Source organism: Diadema setosum, chromosome 8 (assembly GCF_964275005.1).
Source record: "Diadema setosum chromosome 8, eeDiaSeto1, whole genome shotgun sequence".
In the NCBI taxonomy this organism is placed as follows: Eukaryota; Metazoa; Echinodermata; class Echinoidea; order Diadematoida; family Diadematidae; genus Diadema; species Diadema setosum.
The window spans coordinates 9015472-9038766 of NC_092692.1; the positions used below are offsets into that span (position 1 = coordinate 9015472).

Here is a 23295-nt window from a genome sequence, read left to right on the forward strand (position 1 = left end):
TCTTACCACAACTCCCGAAATAAAATGCATACATATTACCTTCCTCAGAACAACCAAGAGGTGATTCCTCATGGCTGTTTGTGATATATTATGCTGTATATTCAAACACATCTATCTAGGTTTTTTAAAGATTTGAAATGTTCAAGTCAGAGATTGTAATTTATTAAAAAAAAAAACACCCCAAAAGGATCTAAACACATGACTCCTCGCGCCAAAGTTCCTCTAGAAGTTCTTTCTGCCAAAGGAAAAAAAAGGGGGATGAGGGTGTTTATCATTTACCCATGACCCCTGTCTCATCAGTCCACGTCCCCAATTAAGAACGATGAACAGTCTCTGAACATCTTTCAAATTGCCACAACTGTCTTATAAAAAAAAAAAAGTTGAAACCTCACTCGTCTCTTCTGTTCACTTTTTTGCTGTTGTTTAAAACAAATCAGAGCTATTGTTGCAACAGGTTAAAGATGACAAACTTCAAATTTCGTATGAATGCACATTAAGATACGAGTGTATTCAATTATATTTTATGTATATGTGAATTTATATGTACACTGCTATTTTTGTATTTTCATATGAATTGTACATGAATATGCGTGTGCTTTTATTAACTAAACCATATTTAGATCATGGTAATGCACTCCTATTTCAGCTACCACAATCTCAACTTTCACGATTACAAAAATTGCAAAATTCAGCAGCCAGCATTGTAACCCTTACCAGGAGAAATACTCACATTACCCCTGTTTTGTCCTCAATGCATTCATGTCATTGGTTACCCGTTGAATCTCGCATTGTATTTAAACTATTACTATTTGTTTTTCCATGCATACACGGATTTGCCCCAGAGTACAATGTTAATTTGCTGACATTTTATAATACTCCCAGATGTTTAAGGTCATCCGATTGTAGATTGCTTGTTGTTCCAAAAACGAAGAAATCATGGGGGATCGGTCATTTGCACATGCTGGACCTTACCTGTGGAATCAGTTGCCTCAAGCTATCCGTTACATTTCGAATGTTGACTCCTTTAAGAATTGCCCTCAAGACTCATTTGTTCGTAACCATTTTCCAGTAGAATTGCATATCATGATATTTTTTTTAATTATCATTAGTGTGTCATTCATTTTCATGTGTATGTTTGTGTAAGGATTTTTGTATTTTATAAGTTACTTCTTCTACTGCGCCTTGAGCACGTTAGCTTTGTGGAATTGGCGCATTATAATCACCCTGTATTGCTATTCTCATTATTATTATTAGATAGGGTCAGAGCTTTGCTATTTCCAAAAATATGGTTTACTTCGTGTTTCTCACACACATACCTATATGATTAGTAGATATTCCCTTAATTGCATGTGTGAAATCACAGAAGAAACAACCATGGGTATTTTCTATGTCGTGGCTATACGAGCAGGTTTCACTTTTTTTCCCTGTGTATTTTGTCTCCATAGCGGTTTGTTCACCGGTTCCGGTGGTCTGTTCCGTGTTACCATACGACACAACTTTTTTCCCGAATGAACTGTTTTCTTCGTCTACGGATGCAATGGACTTCTTTAACTTTGTGGTAATTATATCACATCATCTATATTTAATATATATGATGTAGATATATAAAATAGTATCTCATAGTACTGTGCAGTCAGTTATGGTATTTTAATAACTCCTCAAAAAAAATGTGGAAACCTTTAAAGACAAAATGCGCATGAGAGACCATAACATGATTTTGCTAAACAATACATGCTGATTTGTAATTCTACTGTTCTCAATTGGTCCGAATTTGTTCATAAAACAAGCCAGTTTTTCTTCGTGAAATATATCGGCATGTTAGACACGTACAAACTATGCACAATGCATCTCTCTCTCTCTCTTTCTCTCTGTGTCTTTCTGTTAGCCATATAAGGTATGTGTACGCATATTGAGAAATCACTTTTCCTGCAAAAGAACTTGCAAGGTATCCAAAGGTATTAAAAATAGGATGCCTAACAAAAGACGAAAAATAAAATGTATCATCAAACCATTGACTCTTCTGGAATCAAATATAAAAGTAGGCCTACTTCCACTGTATCAATTTATTCTAAGCTTGATTTTGTAACGTAATTGCGTATTTAAGAAATACATCTTTTTGTAAGATTGCCTTCCCAAAACAAATGTGTATGGTAAGGAAGTCTTTGTAGCAGAATTTTATACTGAAAATGACGAAGATTTGGATTTAGCGTTGTATTGTATATAATTGATAACGTCTAAAGTTTGAATAGCGTATGAAATCCCTTTTTTTTTTTTTTTTAGGTGGGTGAAATATTTTTTTTTTCTGGAAACAACTTTATTTTTATTTGTAACGAGAATATCCCTTCAAAGCAATACGTCTTTTATAAGTTTCAATGAACCAACAAAATATTTCATGTCAACCTTTATTACCACCACCATTTTAGGGTGGAGGACTATAAGAACTTGTATGGAGGGCTACGAGTGGACATAATAGTGACGAATGAGATTGGAAAGCAAGGTGTAGACTTCATTAATGAGTAAAATAAAGCATTGAAACACAGACAAACACATATGTGCATATTACAACGATACACAAAAAATATCCTGCATATAATTTATATTCATATTTATAAGTCACATTATATTCCACAACAGGATTGGTCAAGAGCTGATCACGTGTAAGTGTAGTTTTGCCTATTACATCATCTGAGAAGAAGAGTTCCTTCTCGACTTGTAGTCTAGACTAACTAGATCTAGCTGCGTTGTTCGCTCCCCCCCCCCCAGTCTTGTTCCCGACAGGTAAAATGATTTCAGATGTGGAATTGAATGAGAATATAGATGTGGAATATACAGCAAATAATCAACCTCGGCGATCTGAATGCGTACGCTGTCTTTCCTCAGCTGTGCTTCGGAAAGATAGCTACATCCAGATCGCCTCGGAAGTCATAGTTTGTCCCATCACCTTCACCAACGTTGATTATTTGCTTCCTATCACCTTGGGGTTTACCTATACCTGTCTTACCAGTTATAGCTGTGAGACAAATCCACAACATTCCTATGAAAGTGCGACGTGAACACGTCAGGTTAAATTGTGTCAAACAAGTCAGAGCCCCCCCCCCCCCCCCCCACACACACACACACACCCACGCTCAAAACTGAAAAAGCGAGCCCTGAAAGTTATATCAGATTCTTAAAACCAAATTATCTTCTTCTATTTCAGGTCGAATCTGGAAATATTCAAAGCTGTCACGAGGATTTCACTAGGTTTGCGTGCAACTTGATTTTTCCCGAGTGTCCACACTACGGCCCAACACACCGACCATGCCTCTCAGACTGCGTCAACATCACAGCGTCCTGTCGATCTACCTTTGAAAACATCACCGGAGAGGATTGGCCCATTACTTGTGGGGGTCTAACCGATTCGCAGATGACTTCCAACGGATATTGTCGCGGTAGTAGCACGGGTGAGGCGTGCTTTATTTGTTTCATCAACTCCAAACTGTATCTCTACAAAATCATTGTTCAGACTCCTGGACGGTAAAGAAAAGTTCCATTCTCAGGCTGCGTATTTGTATGATGTGTTTACAGGTAACGAGAATACAATAAAACAGAGGGATTACATTATGCCACTTCACAGTGAGAACATTCATTTGTTACCGTATTAACTTCTTAAATTCAATACCTCTTTTGGTTTCCTTTTCCTCCACAAGAGGATTATTTTACAATCCGATCGTTTCCTATTAACAACAACCCCCCCCCCCCAAAAAAAAGAAGAAGAAGAAGAAGAAGAAGAAGATATACATGTAGTTGCCTCCTATTGCTTCCAGTCACTGGTCTGTTTCCCCGAGTGTTTATGAATTCGTTGATGTTACATAAAGACAGTATTTGACAGTTTTCACAATGAACACTTAAAGATAACGGTGATTGATTGTTCCTTTCCTTCTTATAATGATTTTTTTTTCTCTCTTCTCACGGATGGATAATTGCATATTTTGCGGATTGAACGTCCTCATAGGTATACGGAAGACAGTCCTCGGAATCCTCTGGGAGTTATTCATGATGATAAACAATCTGCACATATTCTATATTTGTCTACCGACATCCGATATATCCTCCTACATTGATAATAATGTGATTCATACCTTGCCTCCTTTAACACAATATGTCAGATAGATCCACCGTAACGGTCCTCGATGGCAATTCAGATTATGTTGGCGGAATTGTCGGGGATAGGGATATTTCAAGAAACGTGATTTTTTTTTCTTGTAAGCGAAAAGGAAGTTCCAGAAACTAATTAGCTCATTTTATATTAGAAGCAAGCGCGAGCAGTCTCTGAGAGCTAGAGACGAAATTAGAATATCTTTAATGAGCCTAAATGACTGCAAGTTATGTCGTCAGTAAAGATCTTCTAATAGGTTTGACATGTTCCTTACACGGGATTATACATAATGATTATGGTACAAGGCTTGCCAGGTGTCAAGAAGTATATAGGGTAATAGGTTAATGTGTTTTATCATTTTGCAGAGCCTTATAGCGAGGTGCAATGTGGGACAAGACCTGGCTACGCACCCGACCTTACACAAATCTTCAGAGGGGTGGAGGCAGAGGAAGGGGAATTCCCCTGGATGGCACAACTGTACGCCGAAAATCAGGGCGGGCAATTTTGCGGCGCCACGTTGATCGCAGCCGATTGGGTTGTTACGGCTGCGCACTGTGTGTAAGAAATTTTTGGAGGTCATTACTTTCACTCGATGCACAGGTAGATGTGTCAGATGTGCTTTGGGGACATACGAAATCCGAAATGTTCTTTCTGTATATGTGTCTTTCTCTTTTCCCATTGTTCCTTCGTGTATGATTGTCTATATTCAGGGGAACGTGTTATTGGCAACTTTGTTATAGCGTTATATTCCAGGGTTGGTCTCTGCCGAATTTACGGATAAAGGAAGGAAGTATTAGGCGTAGATTGTGACTTCTTTAGATTGATTACCGCGATTCATATTTATCAAATATGTCCAAAGAATAAATTTCCACCACAAAAAAAAAGATAAGAAACAAGTACACAGTCTTTTACCCAGTACCTCTGTTTTAAAAGCGCTTTCTTCGTTTCTGAATACTCCTATCCCTACACTTGCAGAGACGTTAATGTAGATCTAGTAATATTCGGAGACCTCAGTCTGTCGACTCACTCCGAACACCGCCAGGCCATCCCTCCTGCAGAGATCATCACCGACCCATATTACAGTTATGTTACACCGTACGATCGAGACATTGCCCTGATCAGACTTTCGCAACCAGTGAACTACACGGACTTCGTTCGGCCCGCCTGTCTGGCAGACTCTTTGCAGGAAACTACGGATTACCACCGGTGTCTCATAGCGGGATGGGGTTTGGTAGAACAATGTACGTCCATTAATCTGTATACAATAAAAGCACAGCTGTACATTCGGAACATCTAGGTTTCCATAGTTTCTAATAAAGAAAAAAAAAGTACCGGTTCTCAGGAAATGAAAATGCAATAGTTAGCGTACTTATACGAATACGCAATTAACCTTGAAGGCTACCTAATATCACTATTATTCGAAGACGTCTTCTCGTTGCCAGTTTCATCAGGTTCACTATTGAACAGATTTTCCTAGTATCCATTAAATGCGAATATATTCTTTTTTAATTTTGCTGCATTCACTCAGACCACATAAAAATGAGTGTCATTCCTCTCTTGGTATAGGTTTTCCGGCCGATATCAAGGTTATGTCATTTAATTTTATATTACAAGCGTGCATTTTCTTCATGTTTTCTCAGGCACTAAAATACAGTCATTAAAATATCTTCGTTAAATTGACTACTTTGCCTACCGATTTCGCATTTGTATATTACAATACATTGAATGCAAACACTTTTGGCAATTATCAATAGGATAATTAATTATTTCATCATCAAACTTTATTTCATCAAAATCTGTCCCGGAAGTTCTCTAAATTGTGATGTAACCTTAGTTACATGTTAACATTGCGATGCACAATACTGTCATGGAATTTTATAACTGATTTTTGTTAATCCACAAGATTACTATCCCGATGCGCTGCAGAAAGCCGTTGTGAGATTGTTTTCTCAGGAGGAGTGCAAGGATTTCTATGGAGAGAGCAGCATCACACCACATATGATATGCGCGGGCTACGAGCGCGGAGAAATAGACTCGTGCTCGGTAAGAACATTGCAGGGTTGTTAATGTGCAGAAGAGTTTCGTATTTAAAGAGTCATTTATTGTCGGCTTCGAAATTTTTCGGAATTATTACAATCTGGGTGCTAGACCGAATCTTGTTTTACCCGTCCGTCCGCCGATGTTCTTTGATGGTTTGACCATTTTTCAGTGAAGCTACTCTTGCTCCCCTTAGGGCTTTGATATATTAAAAATGGCCCCCAAAACAAACATTTTACGGTATTTTCTAGTAAATGATGGATTAATTAAAAAGAACTTGTGGTGATGATTCCGAATGCGGTTGATTCAACAGTTTTCAAGGTGGCCGCCAAAATGGACATCAAAAATCTTAAATACATGTATACAAAAACCCTCGAAGATGCAAAATTTCATCAATCAGATTCGAATTAAGCACCATCAAAAAGGGTAAAACCATCATCATAGTATTGATTCATTCACCATATGTGAGGGAATACGTAAATCAAAGTTTTAATCTTTGGCGGCCATCTTGTATAATTAGATACATTCAGTGATCTAAGGGTTTCATCACCAAGGTTCTGATTCAACACCCTCGAAATAGAGAAAACCCACTGAAATATTCCGACTTTTTTTTTTCATTTTCATACGGAAATACTTTAAATCAGAATATTTTTCAGAGAGAATGTTATTTTTTTTTTTGCAGCTATTAAACAATTCCCTCGAAATGAGGTAATACCAGGAATTCACTTTTTGTGTCCTTGCTCACAGTCTACAAGGAAGTTTAAGATTTTATAGGCAAAGATTTTGGCAGCCATCTTGAATATCTCAAAACTTTCCAACCTTCAAGATGCAAGGCTTACTTCATCCGGATTGAGATTCAGCAAAAAAAAAAAGGATAACCATTGAAAGCACACACACACACACACACACACACACACACACATCGGGCGGACGGTTAAACAAGCTTAGGCCGTAAAGGGACTGTACAGTACTGGTTGAGGTAGGGATTCAGGTTTTGAACATTTCTAAGTGAGATAATGAAAAGCCTCTAATGAAATATGAAAGAGCATGTAATTTTAAGAAGGATTCAACGTTTTTTGATGAAAATTGGTTTTCAAATGGCTGAGATATCCCAAAAAGTGCTAATAATAAAAGGCGACATGCCACAACTTTATTAGGATCTCTTTGTTTCACCTTATTTTTGGATATCTCAGCCATTTCAAAACCGATTTTCATCGACTAAACTTTTGATACCCCTTAAAAATCCATGCTCTTTGACATCTCCTAGAGTGGTTTCTGAATATCTCGCAAAACGTTAAAAGCTAAATCTTCACCTCGACCAGAACTGTACACACCCTTTAAATCTAAGTTTATGCGCCCCGACTGTTGCAGGCTTCTTCTCTTGGAACAGACAGGGTGGTTCGCCTTGCTGGCTGTCTCATTGTATATCACTATTCATGGTTCTACTTAATGTGTCTCCAGTTTTGTCAGTTCAGTATCAAGGACTCTCCGCACAAATTTTGAACTTTGTGTTAACTTGCTGAGATAATTCTGATGAGACAAGTTTATGGAGTTTTTGCAAAGTAATCAGAGAGGCATACATGCATGGATGCAATGGATATTTGTATTTTTGTTTGTTGTACTATTGTGGAAAATGAAGCGATCTATCCAACTCTGTTTTTCAACTCGGCTACTTCTCGAATAATCTTTCACCCCTTGCGAAATTTTGTACCATTAATTGCACTGGTGGTCATTCACTCATATTGTACAGTTAAACTCTGGACGTATTTCGTGAACGTTAGAGAGAGAGAGAGCGAGAGAGAGAAAAAAAGAAACAGTCGTGAAAAAGAATGAATCTCATGTTTTAACCCCGGCATGCAGGGTGACAGTGGCGGTCCTCTGGTCTGCCAGGGCATTAATGGCCGATGGCAGCTAATCGGTGTGACAAGCTGGGGTGATGGTTGTGCTGTTGCAGAAAAGCCGGGGGTCTACACCCGTGTGTCCCAGTACTACTCAGTCATCGTTTCTTTCCTCAATGGATCTGGAAGTAAGTGTCCTTGGAAATGTCCGTAACTTTGACTAGAGGTGCAGATGATATGAGACATTACCTATGATTGAGATTGAGAAGAAAACAGGCGCAGCATGGCCGATTAAGGAGCGCATTCAGTATTTGAGTAGTTTTCGTAAATGTGTTCCACACTTTCTAGTTATTAGTGAATATCGTTCGGTTAACTTTACCATTTTGAACGCCACTGAACGCAGACGCAGACAGAAATATGTTACGATCGACGGCAATACCTCATGAAACGGCAAATGGAAGGGCCTTTACTTTGAGTCTCGCTTTCTTGCAAACTCGGTCAACAAACAAAAAGGCTCTGTACAATGTAGGCCTGCTCAACAATATAGCTTATCCCGTCACATAAATGGTAAGCAGTGACCCTAATTTCTATATAATTGTGGCCACTGGATAGTTCATTGCCACGTGGAATGTTAATGACTGTCGGTGCCTATAGATTAGGCGCAATTTAGGTCACCTGAGCAGGCTCAAGTGAGAATGCAATCGCGTCCGTCCATCTTCTTTTGTGCATCGTGCTATGATTATACGTCAGCTCCGGGACGTCGTTAAAAAAAAAAAAAATGATGATAATTACGTATACATTTCGATTCATTTCTATTCAATCTGTTTTATTAAGAATAGTGTCATATAGTGCTTTGTCAAAGTAGCAGTCAATAAGTAACAATGCATTTTAGTAACAAGCAAAAGACATATACAACATGTACAATATAAGAAAAACGATATGAAAATGAGTCAAATGTAACTCATATGATTCATACAATTCACTTTATGCTTATTCACTTAGAGATTTTTATATAAAAAGATATTTGATTCCTTATTGATTTCAATGTTTCTTATTTGTATTGTTTACTTGTGATGCTGTCATTTCGGGGTTTGTTTTTTTTTAATATGAAAAGGGATAGGGAGCAAAAATGAGATACAATAATAGTACATTATACAAGTAAGTCACACAATGCATTGACAGATCACTTGCGCATTATAGTAACTAAAACATAACATAACACATAACATAACACCCTCAATAAACCTGGAGGAAAAAAAAAAAACAACAACACAGAAATCTATACTAACTGCCATAGCTATTCTCAAACAGATTATGCCAGTTGGCAAAACTGTTACATTATGTCCACTTAAACGGAAAAATATATAAATATACCATGTATAACCATCAAAATGAGATTGGACCATAGTATCACACAGCATATGACATTGTGTATAAGTGTGGTCTTTTATAGATTAATAAACAGTCTAAGCCTTCTCAGGACATATTGGTTTCTTCATATCAATACATTCACACTTTCAGTCTGAGGTTCTCACGATAAATGCTTATCTAAAACACGGTTTTTTAATACGACTATCATACACATTCAAGGTTACGGCCAGCAGTACATGAATGAAATATGTTTTGAATTGGGTACATTATTCTTCGTTCAGAATTGATGTAAGCTCGCTCTTCTTTACAAATGATATCATTAGTATGGTTGTGCACATTTCATTATTTGTGTCCTGAGGTTCTCACGATAAATGCTTATCTAAAACACGGTTTTTTAATACGACTATCATACACATTCAAGGTTACGGCCAGCAGTACATGAATGAAATATGTTTTGAATTGGGTACATTATTCTTCGTTCAATATTAATGTAAGCTCGCTCTTCTTTACAAATGATATCATTAGTATGGTTGTGCACATTTCATTATTTGTGTCCATATCCAAATAATACAAAATAATTGCCAAGTACCATAAACTATTTGTACAGGAAGGTGAAATGTCACGAAGCAGATACAAATGCAAGCAATAGTATTACGAAGTATAATGCATGCACAGCTGTACCTACAAATACATTATATATATATATATATATATATATATATGTGCAGGTGAATTCATTTGATCATCATGAAATCACTCTAAGTTCAAATAAATATTAATACATATGCGCCAACGTTATCCTTCTGTACGGTACGTCGATACACTACATTTTTAAAGTTAAGGTTCACGAAAAAAAAAAAAATCTGCTTAGCTAACTGAAAAAAGGCCGTATAAGCTAGTGCAAGGCAAAAGGTATACAATGAAAGCTGACATTCATTTTCGCAATAAATTTCTTATTGCAGATTTCACGGGCGAGTGGCCTCCTGTAGGAAGTAAGTAGCAAAAAAAAAAAGGAAAACTGCCATGTTTCCTCGATTTATTATCCTTATTTTAACGACCTCCTTTAGCCAGACTTTCAAAACCAATACTAGAAAGGCCTTCCACAATATTTTCTTGCATGTAGAAAATTCTTATCACTTTGTCCGTTGGTTATTGTTGTTCCTGATAAGGAAACATATTAAAGTAAAAATAATAATAATAATAATGATACGACATAACTGCATATCTGTCAAACAGGCTGAATACTAGGAAATTAAAATTATATGTCCATCTATTATATGAATATCTCTATATTTATATGTATATATATATATATATATATATATTTGCATGTACATATAAAATATGTGTGTTTGTGTGCTTGTGTATGTTTGTATAGTTATGTGCAATATTTCCCATATATTATTAATCACTACCTTCTTTGGGCTTGCCCAAACCTCTGTACTTTTATTCACAGATGTGACCGCTCCACCTCCATATGTTGGGGAAACGAGTAAGAAGAAACCTATTAGCAGAGAAAATTGATAATGAACAATCGTAATATCATTCATCTTGTTGACATTAATATATAGACATATGAATATATGTGATAATTACATGTTTTAGAAAAAGCTCCAAAGACGTTTTTTAAGGGAAATCAATATTTCATTAATTGCTGCCCGTTTGCGAGTCTTGATTCTGACGGGAATATTCTCCAACTGCTTTCCGAGATTAAAGTGTGTACATGTAGGTTACCTTGTTTTGGCAAACCTGGTGACATGTGTCAATAGACGAAACAATTGTACTGGTGAGGATTTAGATAATGCGCATCAATCCGAGAAAAAAAAATGTTTTTTTCTCTTCGACACAATTCACTCCTCATTTGACTATACCTGCATTTATGTCGCGAGTATTCAATTTCACTGTCGTCTGAGTTAAAAGATCAGAGGAGTAATCATGTATTGATTAAGTAAAAATGTCTAGCACTTTAAAACACCAAATTTGGCCTCTTCATATATCAGTGATCGTAACTCAGCATTAAAATAACATTTAGAGAATCCTTTTTTTTTTTTAATGAAGGAAAAAAAACAAGAGGAGAACAGACAAAAGTTACTACTGAATTTCCTGATTACGCAGTTTAATATTCTAATCTATGAGTTCTTTTCTAAATTTTTCTCGCATATCTTTCATCAGGTACCACTATGCCTTCAGTCTCGAATTCATCAGGTACGTATTTCCGAGTATGTTAATCATTGCTACACATAATCATGACTATCTCGCCTAGACAAAAACAAAAATGTATAATATGTATTAAAAGGTCTTGTCCAGTGAACCTTCCTCAACTACAAAGTTAATGTGGAGTTACTTAATGCAGAAATCATTGCAGCAAAGTCGTTAGAACTTGAAGAAAACTAAACGGTAGAATAGTGTGCCTTCATAGGTGCCTGAGTATCTTTGTAAAGCTTGAATAATTCTTGTTATTCTATCGCAACAATAAAAACAGTTTAAAGAGCATTGCATGTATTTCATTTTAGTAGCATAATGATTGAAAAAATGATTGTTTTCTTTTACAGATTGCAATGAGTCAGAGGCAAGCTTTAGGGATATGTGTTTATCAGTGGATGAAGTGAATTTTGTGAATACAATAAATGAGTGAATGCGTAGAGGAAGTGTGATCAATGGTATAGGCACACATCAATTCAGGTTTTGGTTGCACAAGACTTAAATCTGTCACTATCGCAGGATTAGCGGCAATAATGAGGAGCATGGGAAGGAACAAATACACATAAATGACTGTATCACATACACAAAAAAAAAAACTTGATAGATGTTGCTGATATTTTTCCTAGAGTTGTTAACAATGATTCAAGTTCCAATATGATTTGTTCAAAAGAATGAAGATATGTCGATATATGCATCGAAAATCATGTGATAGAATATTTTATCCACCTAAATCAGAAAGGAAATGGGAAGAAATAATAAACTATGCAATGTTCCTTTAATATGCATCTACCCTGAATTAAAGACTTCGTTATTTTCAGTATAAAATTCTGCATAGAAATATTGGTGTTAGTAACTTACTTTTTGCAATGGGACTATCTGACAAACACCTCTGTACGCCTTGTTCGAGCTCCACAGAAACAAGTGCACATTTGTTTTGGGAATGTGATGTTACCCAAAGGTTTATTTCCCAGATACAGGAAATTATGTTACAGAATCAAACTCAAATTATCTGAAGTGCTGTTATACTTGGTTCCAAAATCTTTATATTTCTTGTAAGAAATAAAAAGAAATTATTACATATTAGCGAATTTAGCCAATTTGTCAATTTTCAAAGCAAGCGAAGTAAAAAAGATAAAAGGTTTTGTATCTAATATCAACTGGAATCGTATTTGCATTATTTAGACGTTTTGCAGCTACGTGTCAATTTTCTATCATCTGTCTTTATGTATTGTGTGTGACATTTATTTTGTACCTGGATGTTTATGTGAATGAAATTTCTTGGTGAAAAAATAAAAACGCGTCCAAGCGTTTTCATGATTTCAGTGTGTGTTAATAGTGATGAGATCGACTTAGACCCTCCGTGTTTCCTTCTTATTTCAGTGATCTACGTCAATTTATCAGCTGGGGAGACGATAGTTCTCGAGTCACCCATGTATCCTAATTATTATCCGAACAATGCCGGCATTCTTTGGTTTATCTCTATTCCCGAGGACTACTCCCTTCTAATCGACTTCCTTGATTTCTCGACGGAGGCCGGTTATGACTATCTGGTGATCGGAAGCGGCCTGTCGCCGGAGCACGGAGACAGCCTGGAAATCGCTCGCTATGACGGCGATGAAATACCGGATGACCTAAGGTGTGTATAACGTACTGCATGAAGGCAGAGAATTGCGTTATCCATTTGATTGTGTAGGAAGTGCAATATTATTTTCAAGGCAGCCTCGCCCTTCCCTCCCTAATAACCGCAAAAGCCATAGTAGTGTTTAAGAAATTACTGACTCTGTACTAAATATCAGTGCATTGGCGAGCGCAAGATGCATGTATAATGTGTCTGGCTTTTTACAGAACCCAACCGTTAATTAAATGTTTTTGTTGTCCCTTGTATTGTGATCTCTTTGAAATGACCAATTGAAGGATGTACGTCTAAGCATTTGGAATGAGAAATAGGTGAGCATAAGTTAATTTACACGTAATTGATATCTCGCAATTCTCGCTGTGATGAAAAACAGTGAAAACGCCTTTTTTTCTGTCGTTTTCTATTATGAAATAAAAGAAATAATTTGTATTCCGAGATTGTACTTTTTGCCGTTGTATGTACACATTCACGGGCTCCGGAAGGCACTGTGTAAACCCCGATTGCCAATGATTCATCCCATAGTATCATTCTTTTCTAATGTATTCTAGATTGCTCGTGACAAATGCATGGATACACTTTACCAGTGATGGATCCGTAACGGAGCAAGGATTTCAACTTGAACTGCGAGTTGACACGATCGGTACAAAATGAAATATTGTTTCCGTGTTTCCTGTTCGAGAACAGATGGATTAATTGTTGTACACCATTCAAAATTGTGACTAGGGCCTCGCTCTTATAGAATAGGGGTTATCGAATGTTCATTAATATGGATAGGGTCCCTTCCCTATTTGTGTGAAGCAAAACTGTTCGTTGCGGTAATCTCAGCTCTGCTTTAGAGGATCATTGGCACAATTAAAGTAGAATCTATTGGCAATTGACCCTCGTGATATTATGTGCCATAAGTCTATAAAATGCTATGCCAGAGACCGACAATTTGCAAGAGTTGCAAGGCAAAATGAATGTCTAACATTATCATTGTCTTTACGTTTTGTTTATATATATATATATATATATATATATATATATATAAGCAGGGTTGTCCCGTTCAGAGTCACAATGACCTGATTTGCAAGGGAACCCTGCATCAAATACAAAGGTTATAAGATCATATACGGATTAAAAGTAATATCGAGCAACATCTAAAACGGAAAATAAAACGAAAACATTTGAAAACATAATCCGGGTGGTCATACGAAGTAATAAATAACTAAGTCAAAAGATAGACTGGTGAATCCGGAGGCGTTTCTTGAAAATTTGTAATGAAGGGGATGATTGAAGGGAAATTGGCTCTGAATTAAACATTTTACAGGTGGAGTATGAGAAAGAACGTATTTTGTTATCTATTTTTGGCTTAGGTAAATATAACTGATTCGTTAGGACATGTCTGGCAGGATATATGACGTTACGTCGAGATACATGTAATGTTGAGTTTTGTTTCTTTCTTGCTGTTTGTATAGCTTCTACGTTTAAATTTATTTTATTTCACGGCCTCTCTGGCTGATTGAGGGCTTTCAACCCCGTGAGTAAATGGAAAAAAAACAAAAAAACAAACGTTACTCTTTTGAACCTTTTTAAAATTCCTTCGCATGTATGGTAATTGAAGTATTTTCTCTTTAAATATGAAAGCAATCACAAAAACCTGAAGAAAATAGGTTACTTGAATCATTGAATCATTACTTCAATCATTGCTTATTTCTGTCGTGTGACTACCGTGTGATTTTTTCATACATTTACTCTTAATTTACCCTGTTTGTTTGGGTTTTTTACATATCAAATGCATACCATTTGTCATATTAAGATGATAGTATCTCATTATATCAGTTGGAAGAGCCTTAAGAAAAGTAGCTTGCATTTTAAGGGAATTTTAGTCACTATAGTAGAATTTTACCATCAGGTCCTGCGCGCTATTACCTTTATGTTTTTTGTATTGTAGTTCCGTATTTGTGTACTCAAAATATTTGCCTTTCACTGTAAGAAAAATAGGTTAAACTTTGCACCTTTTGTCACACTGAGAGCACCTATACGAGTGCAACTTCGAATCTTTCAGATCAGAAAGGTGCAACGTTGCACCCTTTCACGGTGGTAACTGGTCTGAAAGGTGCAAAGTTACACACGTTAATATGCTCCCACAGTGACAGTGGTGAAGGTGCAAGGATGAACCTATTTTTCTACAAGTTTTGCAATCGATGAATTGTCACAATCTGGTTCTTTAGGATCTTAATCTTATTCCTTGTACCTACCCTTTTCTTTTGACATTTTTTTTTTCTAGGAAGCAACCAGTTCTGTATAATTGAAGATTTGCCTCTTGGAGTTATTGTTATTTCAGCTGTCGGATGATATCGATATTTTCTGCTTGCTTGGATATTACAGCAATAGTAGTGCGCTCTGCATTTTCTGTAAACTTAATCATTTTATATCTTCGTATCTAAAATGCAAATATATTTGTTTCGCTGTACTCAAGGATGCCAACCCAACGCGACTGCGTGCGGCAGAACCGGCCTCTGTTTGTCGCAGGATAAGCTGTGTGACGGATATAATGACTGTGGACACTTCGAAGATGAAGAATATTGTCGTAAGTTTCCACAATATTATATGTAATCTCTTTTTACAGCTACTGAGATTAAAAAACAAGCATTGATACTCGGAACCATCAAATATATAGTAATACCTCATAACTTTCTGCAGATGGCTGTCTCTCAATGTTAACAAATAATGTTCATATTTTACAGATCTTAAAAACAAAATTTCTTGTCCTATCGAAGGTGACAGTCATCTATGCACATACACCCACTCATTGAAATGTAATAATATCAGATATATCAATATGATACAGACACGAACGTAGATACTGTAGATGATTACGAGTGTGTTGTGTTTGTTTAACGCTTTAAATCTGCTGCTGAAACAAAACAAAAAGTTTGGGGGCTATATAGAACTCTTTGCAAAATTAAGCTTTTGGAACAATCGATTTATTCATCTGACGGCAGAGTTTCTATCTAGTCGTACTGATTTACGATATTTTTCAAAGAAACGATGAGAAGATCTCACGTCGACCTGTAATTAATTACTTGATCGATTCATTCGTTTATCTAGTTGTAGGCCATATATTTACTTACCTTTTGGGGTATATAAGGTTCATGTCATGTAGCTTGTGGTATTCCAACACCATGACAGATTTCAGCAATCAAAACTATACCAACTGTTATCACAATATTTGATTTGATTTGATTTTGATTTATTGTTTCCTGCATGATATCATTGTTCATGCAGATACATACACATATATTCATTGTTGATGCTATACACATATATACATAACATTTATTGTTGACAAAGTAATATTCTTCATTGCCTTTACAATGTACAACAAAACATATCAGTAATGCAATGAATAACACAGAAGGGCTGCAGCTTAAGCATTGCTTGATTTGCATGCAGCCCTCGTAAATAATGCATAACTGATAGGAAATACGAGAGAGGAATGACTTGTATAGAGATAGAATGACTTGCATAGAGAAAGGATAGAAGAAAGGAGAGAGGAGAGGTTTGTGTGCTTCGCTAATACACAAAGATCACCTGGATCACTGAATAGTAAAGCATGATAAAGTGTTTTCTCACCGAGGTACAGGTGAACAGTTACAGGTCATGGTCGGTTACATAACATTAGGCGATAAATTCAGAAGGGCGATATTTCCACGAGTGAATTTTATACAATACAACTACAAAGACATTATAAGATCACTGATATCAAGAGAGCAGCATTGTCTTTACAGTACATAGACTTTAAAGTTCGAATTTCAGAAGGAAGAGAGTTCCACATATCGGGTCCAGTGTGTGTGATAGATTTCGGAGCCATTATCGTTTTAGGATTTTGTAAATGAAATTTATCAGATTGCCTGGTGGGATAAGAATGTATGTCCTGGTTTAAGTGAAATAATGAGAAAAAAGGAGATGGCAACTGACCGTTTTACAAACGCAACATAAAAAATGAATTTTGCAGAAAATGTATTTCATTCTTTACCTTTAGTGTTAATAATTTTACAAACAAAGAATCTGAATGGTCCCGATAACCTGAATTGGTGCATATATGTACGTATAGCTTTTTTTTTTTTATAGAAGCAATATACTGTCAATGTGACTTTTTGTAGTTGCCCAAACAATGTTACAGTATGAGATATTCGATAATATCAACGAATTATAAAGCATAAGTAAAATATTTTTGAGACATAATACTTAAGCTTACAGAGTATACCAACGTTAGGAGACACTGTACCTGAGATGTATTGCACATGAGCATTCAATTTCATATTTTCATTTATATATATTCCGAGAAATTTGACACTTTCTTTTTGTTCCAATAATATACCATCCATCATAACATTTAAATGTTGTATTTAATTTTTTTGCTTCTTATTATGAAAATAAATGAAATTTGTCTTTTTTAAGTTGAGTGATAATCTATTGCTCTTAAACCATGTAGATAATTTCGGCAATTCAGTATTAACAGTATCTTAGAAGCGACTGAAAATCAGAATTGGAACAAAATGCATTGGTGTCGTTGGCGAACAGAATATATTGCAGTAACTTAGATGAATTTGTCATATCATTAATATACACTAAAAATAGTAACGGTTCAAGTATTGATCCTTGTGGGACGCCACAATGTATAGGTAAAACTTCAGAGTTTACCGATTCATAGTATACGTACTGCCGTCTATTTGATAAGTAATCTTCAAACCATTCTAGTGGAATGCCACGAACTCCATAACAATGTAATTTGCGTAAAAGGATGATGTGGTCAAGAGTGTCGAATGCCTTGCTTAGGTCCATGAATACACCAATGACATGTTCTTATTCAGCTAAGGCAGTCGACACTCTGTCGTACAATTGGGCTAGTGCCATATCTGTAGAATGAGACTTCCTGAAACCATATTGATCTTGGTTCAGTATATCATTTTGGAGCAAAAAATTATACAGTCTGTTATAAACAAGCCTTTCTATGACTTTAGAAAGACTAGGAAGAATAGAGATAGGACGGTAATTCGAGACAAGAGAAGAGTCATCTTTTTTTGTATATTGGAATAACTTTTGCAATTTTACATGCGTTCGGAAATACGCTAGTTGACAACGACAAATTACAAATATGTACTATAGGTGTCAATATATCTTTCCCTTTTGTATTTTCGTCTTCATATAGCAATTTGTTCAGCCGTTCCAGAGGTCTGTTCTACTTTACCGTACGACACGACGTTTTTCCCGAATGGCCTGTTTTTTCTGGCTTCGGATGCAATGGACTTCATGAACCTTGTGGTATATAACATCTCATCAGCACACCCTTTTAAGCATATTATGTTAAATCAAATGATACTAAATTAATATAACTTATAATTTTAATAATCTAATGATTTCATAATTGATGATAAGGAGATAAAACAAAAGGCTAGGGGAAATAGTTATTCCTTGTTTTACAGCTGCAAAGGAGGTCAACTGTGAGAGTCAGTTTACTTATCTGAAAATACTTGCTGATTTTGATACTTACTTTTGATTTGTGTTGGTGGATTGGTTCACAAAATTTTGTTAGTAATTCGTGTGTCAGCAAGTTACAAAGGTATACATACGCAGTGCATTTGTGTGTGAGCGTGTGTGTGTGTTCACACTCGCGCGTGTGTGTTTTGTAACACACATATGAATAAAATTTGTTTTGAATTTATATGGAATGGTAAAGATCGAATTAAAAGGGTTATTTGTTATCAGGATTATAGCGAGGGCGATCTTAGAATGACAAATTTTGAATTGTTTGTTAAGAGTCAACGAATTATGTGGTTGAAGCGATTGTTATATGGTGAGAAGCTTATGGAATGGAAACTTTTTTTTTTGATTATATTTTTAGGACTGCGGGAGGAAGATTCATATTTTTGTGCAATTATGATATACGATTACTAAAGTTTAATGTACCATTGTTTTATTTAGAAATTTTGAGGGCATGGCAAGAAATGGAGAATAACCGGAATGATCAAGAAGGCAAGATTAATCCAATTTTTTTAATAACAAGGATTATTTGTGTAAAGGGAAAATGATTTTTTGTGAAAATTTATATAGAAAGAATATTTATTTAGAGAAGCAAATTTTGGAAAAAGATTGTATGAGATCAGCAGTATATTTTCACAGGTTAGGATTAGATAGTGAAAATATAGTTAAAGTTGGGAAATAGGGGAGGTTGTTGTAAGAAGCCAGAAATTTGAGGGAAATATATATGATTTTTATTCTGTTGATAAAGAGGAATATAATATTTCTTTGAAAATTTTTGAGAATGTAATTTTATTGAATGATGTTTCATTTAGAAAGGTGTATGAACTCTTTGTTACAAATTTACAGCAATTGTATATTTTACGAATGAAAGATGGCCAAATGATTATCTGTTTTCGAAAAAGGAAATTACACATATATTTTTAAGACCAAGAATGACAAAACTTTTCACAAAACTTAGGGAATTTCAGTATGAATTATTACATGGGGTTGTTTATACAAAGGAAAATCTTTTTGAGTTTGGTTTCGTTGCAAATAACCGATGTTCTTTTTGTGAGCAATCGGTAGAAACATATAAACATTTATTTTGGGATTGTGTGTATGTTAAGAATTTGTGGCAGGAAGTGATAGATAGGTTTGAGATGGCAGATCTTCGAAATATAGAGTGGAGAGATGTTCATTTTGGTGTTACGGGAAGGGATCCAAAAGTAAAATTTTATAATACAATAATTTTTATTCTGAAATATATCATTTTTAGATCTAGGTCGGAGGGAAAAAATCCTACTTTGGAGGAAATTTGTAAAAGAATAATAAGTTTTCGGGATGAAGAAAAAGAAATTGCTATAAAAAGAAATAAGTTGGGATTACATTTGCTGAAATGGGAAAATGTTTCTGATACGAGAGCTTAAGTATTGTTTTGTTTTCTTTTTCTTTTTTTTAGTATAGTGTAGTTATCAGTGGTGAAGGCAATTTAATGTGTCATTGGCCGCGCGCGGGGAAGGGGTAAGTTTTTGTTGGCATAAAGGTTATAGGATTTTATCAGCAGTTAGGAGTTTGATGAGTTTCGTTTGATGAATTTGAACGTGTATTTGGAGCGGAATTTGGGTGCGGGCGGATAATGCTTTTTTGCATACGGCCCATTACACGCTTGTATATTGTACGTATCAATCAACATTTGGAAGTCGTTTTCATTAGGAAGGAAGGTGGTATCGCTTCGGGTGTGTTTGCGTGTGGGGTGTATGTGTGTATGTGTGTTTTGGTGTTTGGTGTGTATGTGTGTTGGTGTTTGGGGTGTATGTGTGTGGTGGTTGTGGATGTATGTGTTTGGGGTTGTGATGGGGTGTGGGATAGGTTTGATTGCATCGGGGTTGGTGGGGATGGGGATTTGATTTTCAATGAAATGATTTCATTCTAGTTTTGTATAACGTATTTTGGTTGCTTTTTTATGTGTATACCCTTGTATATTATATACCCTTATATACTCGATTTATAATCGAGTTGTTATGTTGAAGAGAGATGATTGGCAGTATAAGTATACCATAGTCAAAGATATTTTTTTGTACATGTCAATACTTTCCGGTGAAGAAATGGTCAGTAGGATTGATTTATAATCGAGTTGTTATGTTGAAGGGAGATGATTGGGAGTATAAGTTGGTAATGGATTTGTCTTTTGAATGGCATTTGTACCGTTTTTATGTTCATGTTACACCCAGAATGGGTTGATTTATGAATGATTTGAATGAAATCAATAAAATATCATTGAAAAACAAAAAAGTTTTGTGGGGCCCAAAGAGGTTTACAGGCACAACAGTGTGCAAGTTAGAATTGAGGCTGAAATAACGGAAGGGAGCTTCCATTTCTGTTTCAGATTCAGTATTTTTTCACAAATATTTAGATAGGGCCAGTAATTATATGTACATGCATGTACTTACATGTGCATATATGTATCACTTTCACCATTGCAACAGGTTTATCTATTGAATGTTGAGATGGAGCTGAATATTAAAAGCATACCTTTGTGAACAAAGTCCTAAAGTTTTGTGGAATATGTGGGTAAATTATAGTGACTTATTACAAAAGGTAGAGACAGGATAAGAATCTAAGTGTACGAAGTGGCGCAGAAAGAGAGAAAAAACAGACATACGAGATAATTGAGAAATTGGTGACAGTTTCCATCGTGTAGTAGCACGTTTTGCGCAAAAAAAAAACAAAAACAAAACAATTTAAATTTCATCAGTCGACACAGGATGCAAGAAGGTATTTTCTTAAGCCTTTGTCTGAATACAGATAAACTTGGTGAATCATTACAAAGCTTGGGGGAAAAAAAAATGTGTAGTGAAAGAGCGCTTTGTGTAAGGCAGTGGAACAATTTTGCTAGGGAGTGGTGAAAATATGAACCTGATTGTTTTTACTGTTTAAAGAGGGGATTTGAATATTAATTCACATTTGTTTGAAACACAAAGAATTCCAGAGGGAGAAGATGCTAGTCATGAATAATCATTTGTTTTCGAAAAATATCTTTAAAGTGTATGAACAGAAGTCTAGTTTAAAGATATCGTAGAACTCTCTTCTTTATCTTTTATCTCTTAACAATAATCTTGGAGCTGCTCTGTTCCCAACGCAAGAAGCCCATAGTTTAAGTGTGACAACTTCGATGTATTATAAAACATAAGATACTGGATGTGACTTAAGTTAATTCACATGAGCACTACCCCCCCCCCCATTAGCCTGTGTATTACATAGTTACATCTATGGGGATTTCAGAAATCGGCATGGAACGAGCTAATGACTATTTGAAAATCTTCTTCACACGTGATAGAACTGAGTTAATGCTTAAAGGGAGTACACTGAAGATGCATACAGTTTCAAATTTGTCTCTCAAACCTTTAGCGGTAAGCGTTAAGTTAGTGTTGTGAATATTAAAGTTAATTGTTGACTGTAATGTCGAATTGTTCATGGCTGAACGGGGAATGGGTTCGATGGGGAAAGAAATATTCACAACTTGATGCACTTCAAACCCTTTTTGTGTAAGTTTCTTTTTTTGTCAGACTGTATTTTTTTAAGTAGGCCTACTCTCACATCTCTGGCATATACTATGAGTACATTGTGATGATACAGTACAGTGATACAGTTCGCATTACGACTTTCAGGACAAACACATCCCGGTAAAGACAGAAATAACTCCAAGATATACCGGAACTTCTCAGTGGATGGACTCCTGTTGATGTAATATAGTTCTTCACTTTGTCAGAGGATTTATAGGTTATAGTGAGTACACAAGCCATCAAATGTGTGCTGTACTAAACTGCTGTTCAGTTGAATACCTTGGAGATTTCACGGTGTTCTTTCGTCGGTGTTTTATGATAGCACGAGAAGTGACGTGATGCATTCCGTTTCTATAGGTGATTACTTGTCCTTCCAAGTTGTAGTTGTGAGATAAAATCACAACAGCCCCAATAAGATGTCCTTAACAGGACAGATAAAAGATTATGTCAAACAAAAATGATCCCCCCCTCCACCAAAAAAAAAAAGAAAGAAAACAAAGTATTTAATCTTAGATATTTTGTATTTTGATCATATTTTAGGTATCTGGAAATATACAAAGCTGCCACGAGGATTTCATGCGGTTTGCGTGTAACGTGATTTTCCCCGCGTGTCCACACTACGGCCCAACACACAGACCATGCCTCTCAGACTGCGTCAACATCACAGCGTCCTGTCGATCTACCTTTGAAAGCATTATCGGAGAGGATTGGCCCATCACTTGTGGGGGTCTCACCGATTCGCAGATGATTTCCGACGGATATTGTCGGGGGAATGGCGTAGGTGAGCCGTGATTCGTTTGCTTTATCAGCTCACACGCGACGCTTTCACGCTGTATCAGAGTAAACATTCTTGGACCGCAAGGAAAAGTCCCGCTCTCAGAGCCGGTAGTTACAATAACCTTGTTCGCAGGAATGAATACGACTGAATGTCTTCTTCATGATAACATGGAGTCACAAGGGGCCTGAGTTTTCGACCCTTGCAGGCTCTTCGTCAAAGGCAAG

The 23295-nt window shown here is 36.0% G+C and overlaps 1 protein-coding gene across 1 annotated transcript in view; it reads left to right on the forward strand.

Moving 5' to 3' along the window:
* Positions 1-1451: 1451 nt before the first annotated feature.
* The window catches only part of LOC140231794 (ovochymase-like), a 47673-nt gene continuing 25829 nt past the window's right edge, over positions 1452-23295 (forward strand). The window contains exons 1-14 of the mRNA XM_072311947.1: positions 1452-1558; positions 3200-3443; positions 4504-4696; positions 5114-5379; positions 6042-6181; positions 8036-8201; positions 10347-10376; positions 10841-10876; positions 11557-11589; positions 12967-13222; positions 13771-13862; positions 15684-15794; positions 18420-18532; positions 22834-23074. Coding sequence (XP_072168048.1) covers positions 1538-1558; positions 3200-3443; positions 4504-4696; positions 5114-5379; positions 6042-6181; positions 8036-8201; positions 10347-10376; positions 10841-10876; positions 11557-11589; positions 12967-13222; positions 13771-13862; positions 15684-15794; positions 18420-18532; positions 22834-23074 — 1942 coding nt within the window. The 5' untranslated portion in view covers positions 1452-1537. The remainder of the gene's footprint in view (positions 1559-3199; positions 3444-4503; positions 4697-5113; positions 5380-6041; positions 6182-8035; positions 8202-10346; positions 10377-10840; positions 10877-11556; positions 11590-12966; positions 13223-13770; positions 13863-15683; positions 15795-18419; positions 18533-22833; positions 23075-23295) is intronic.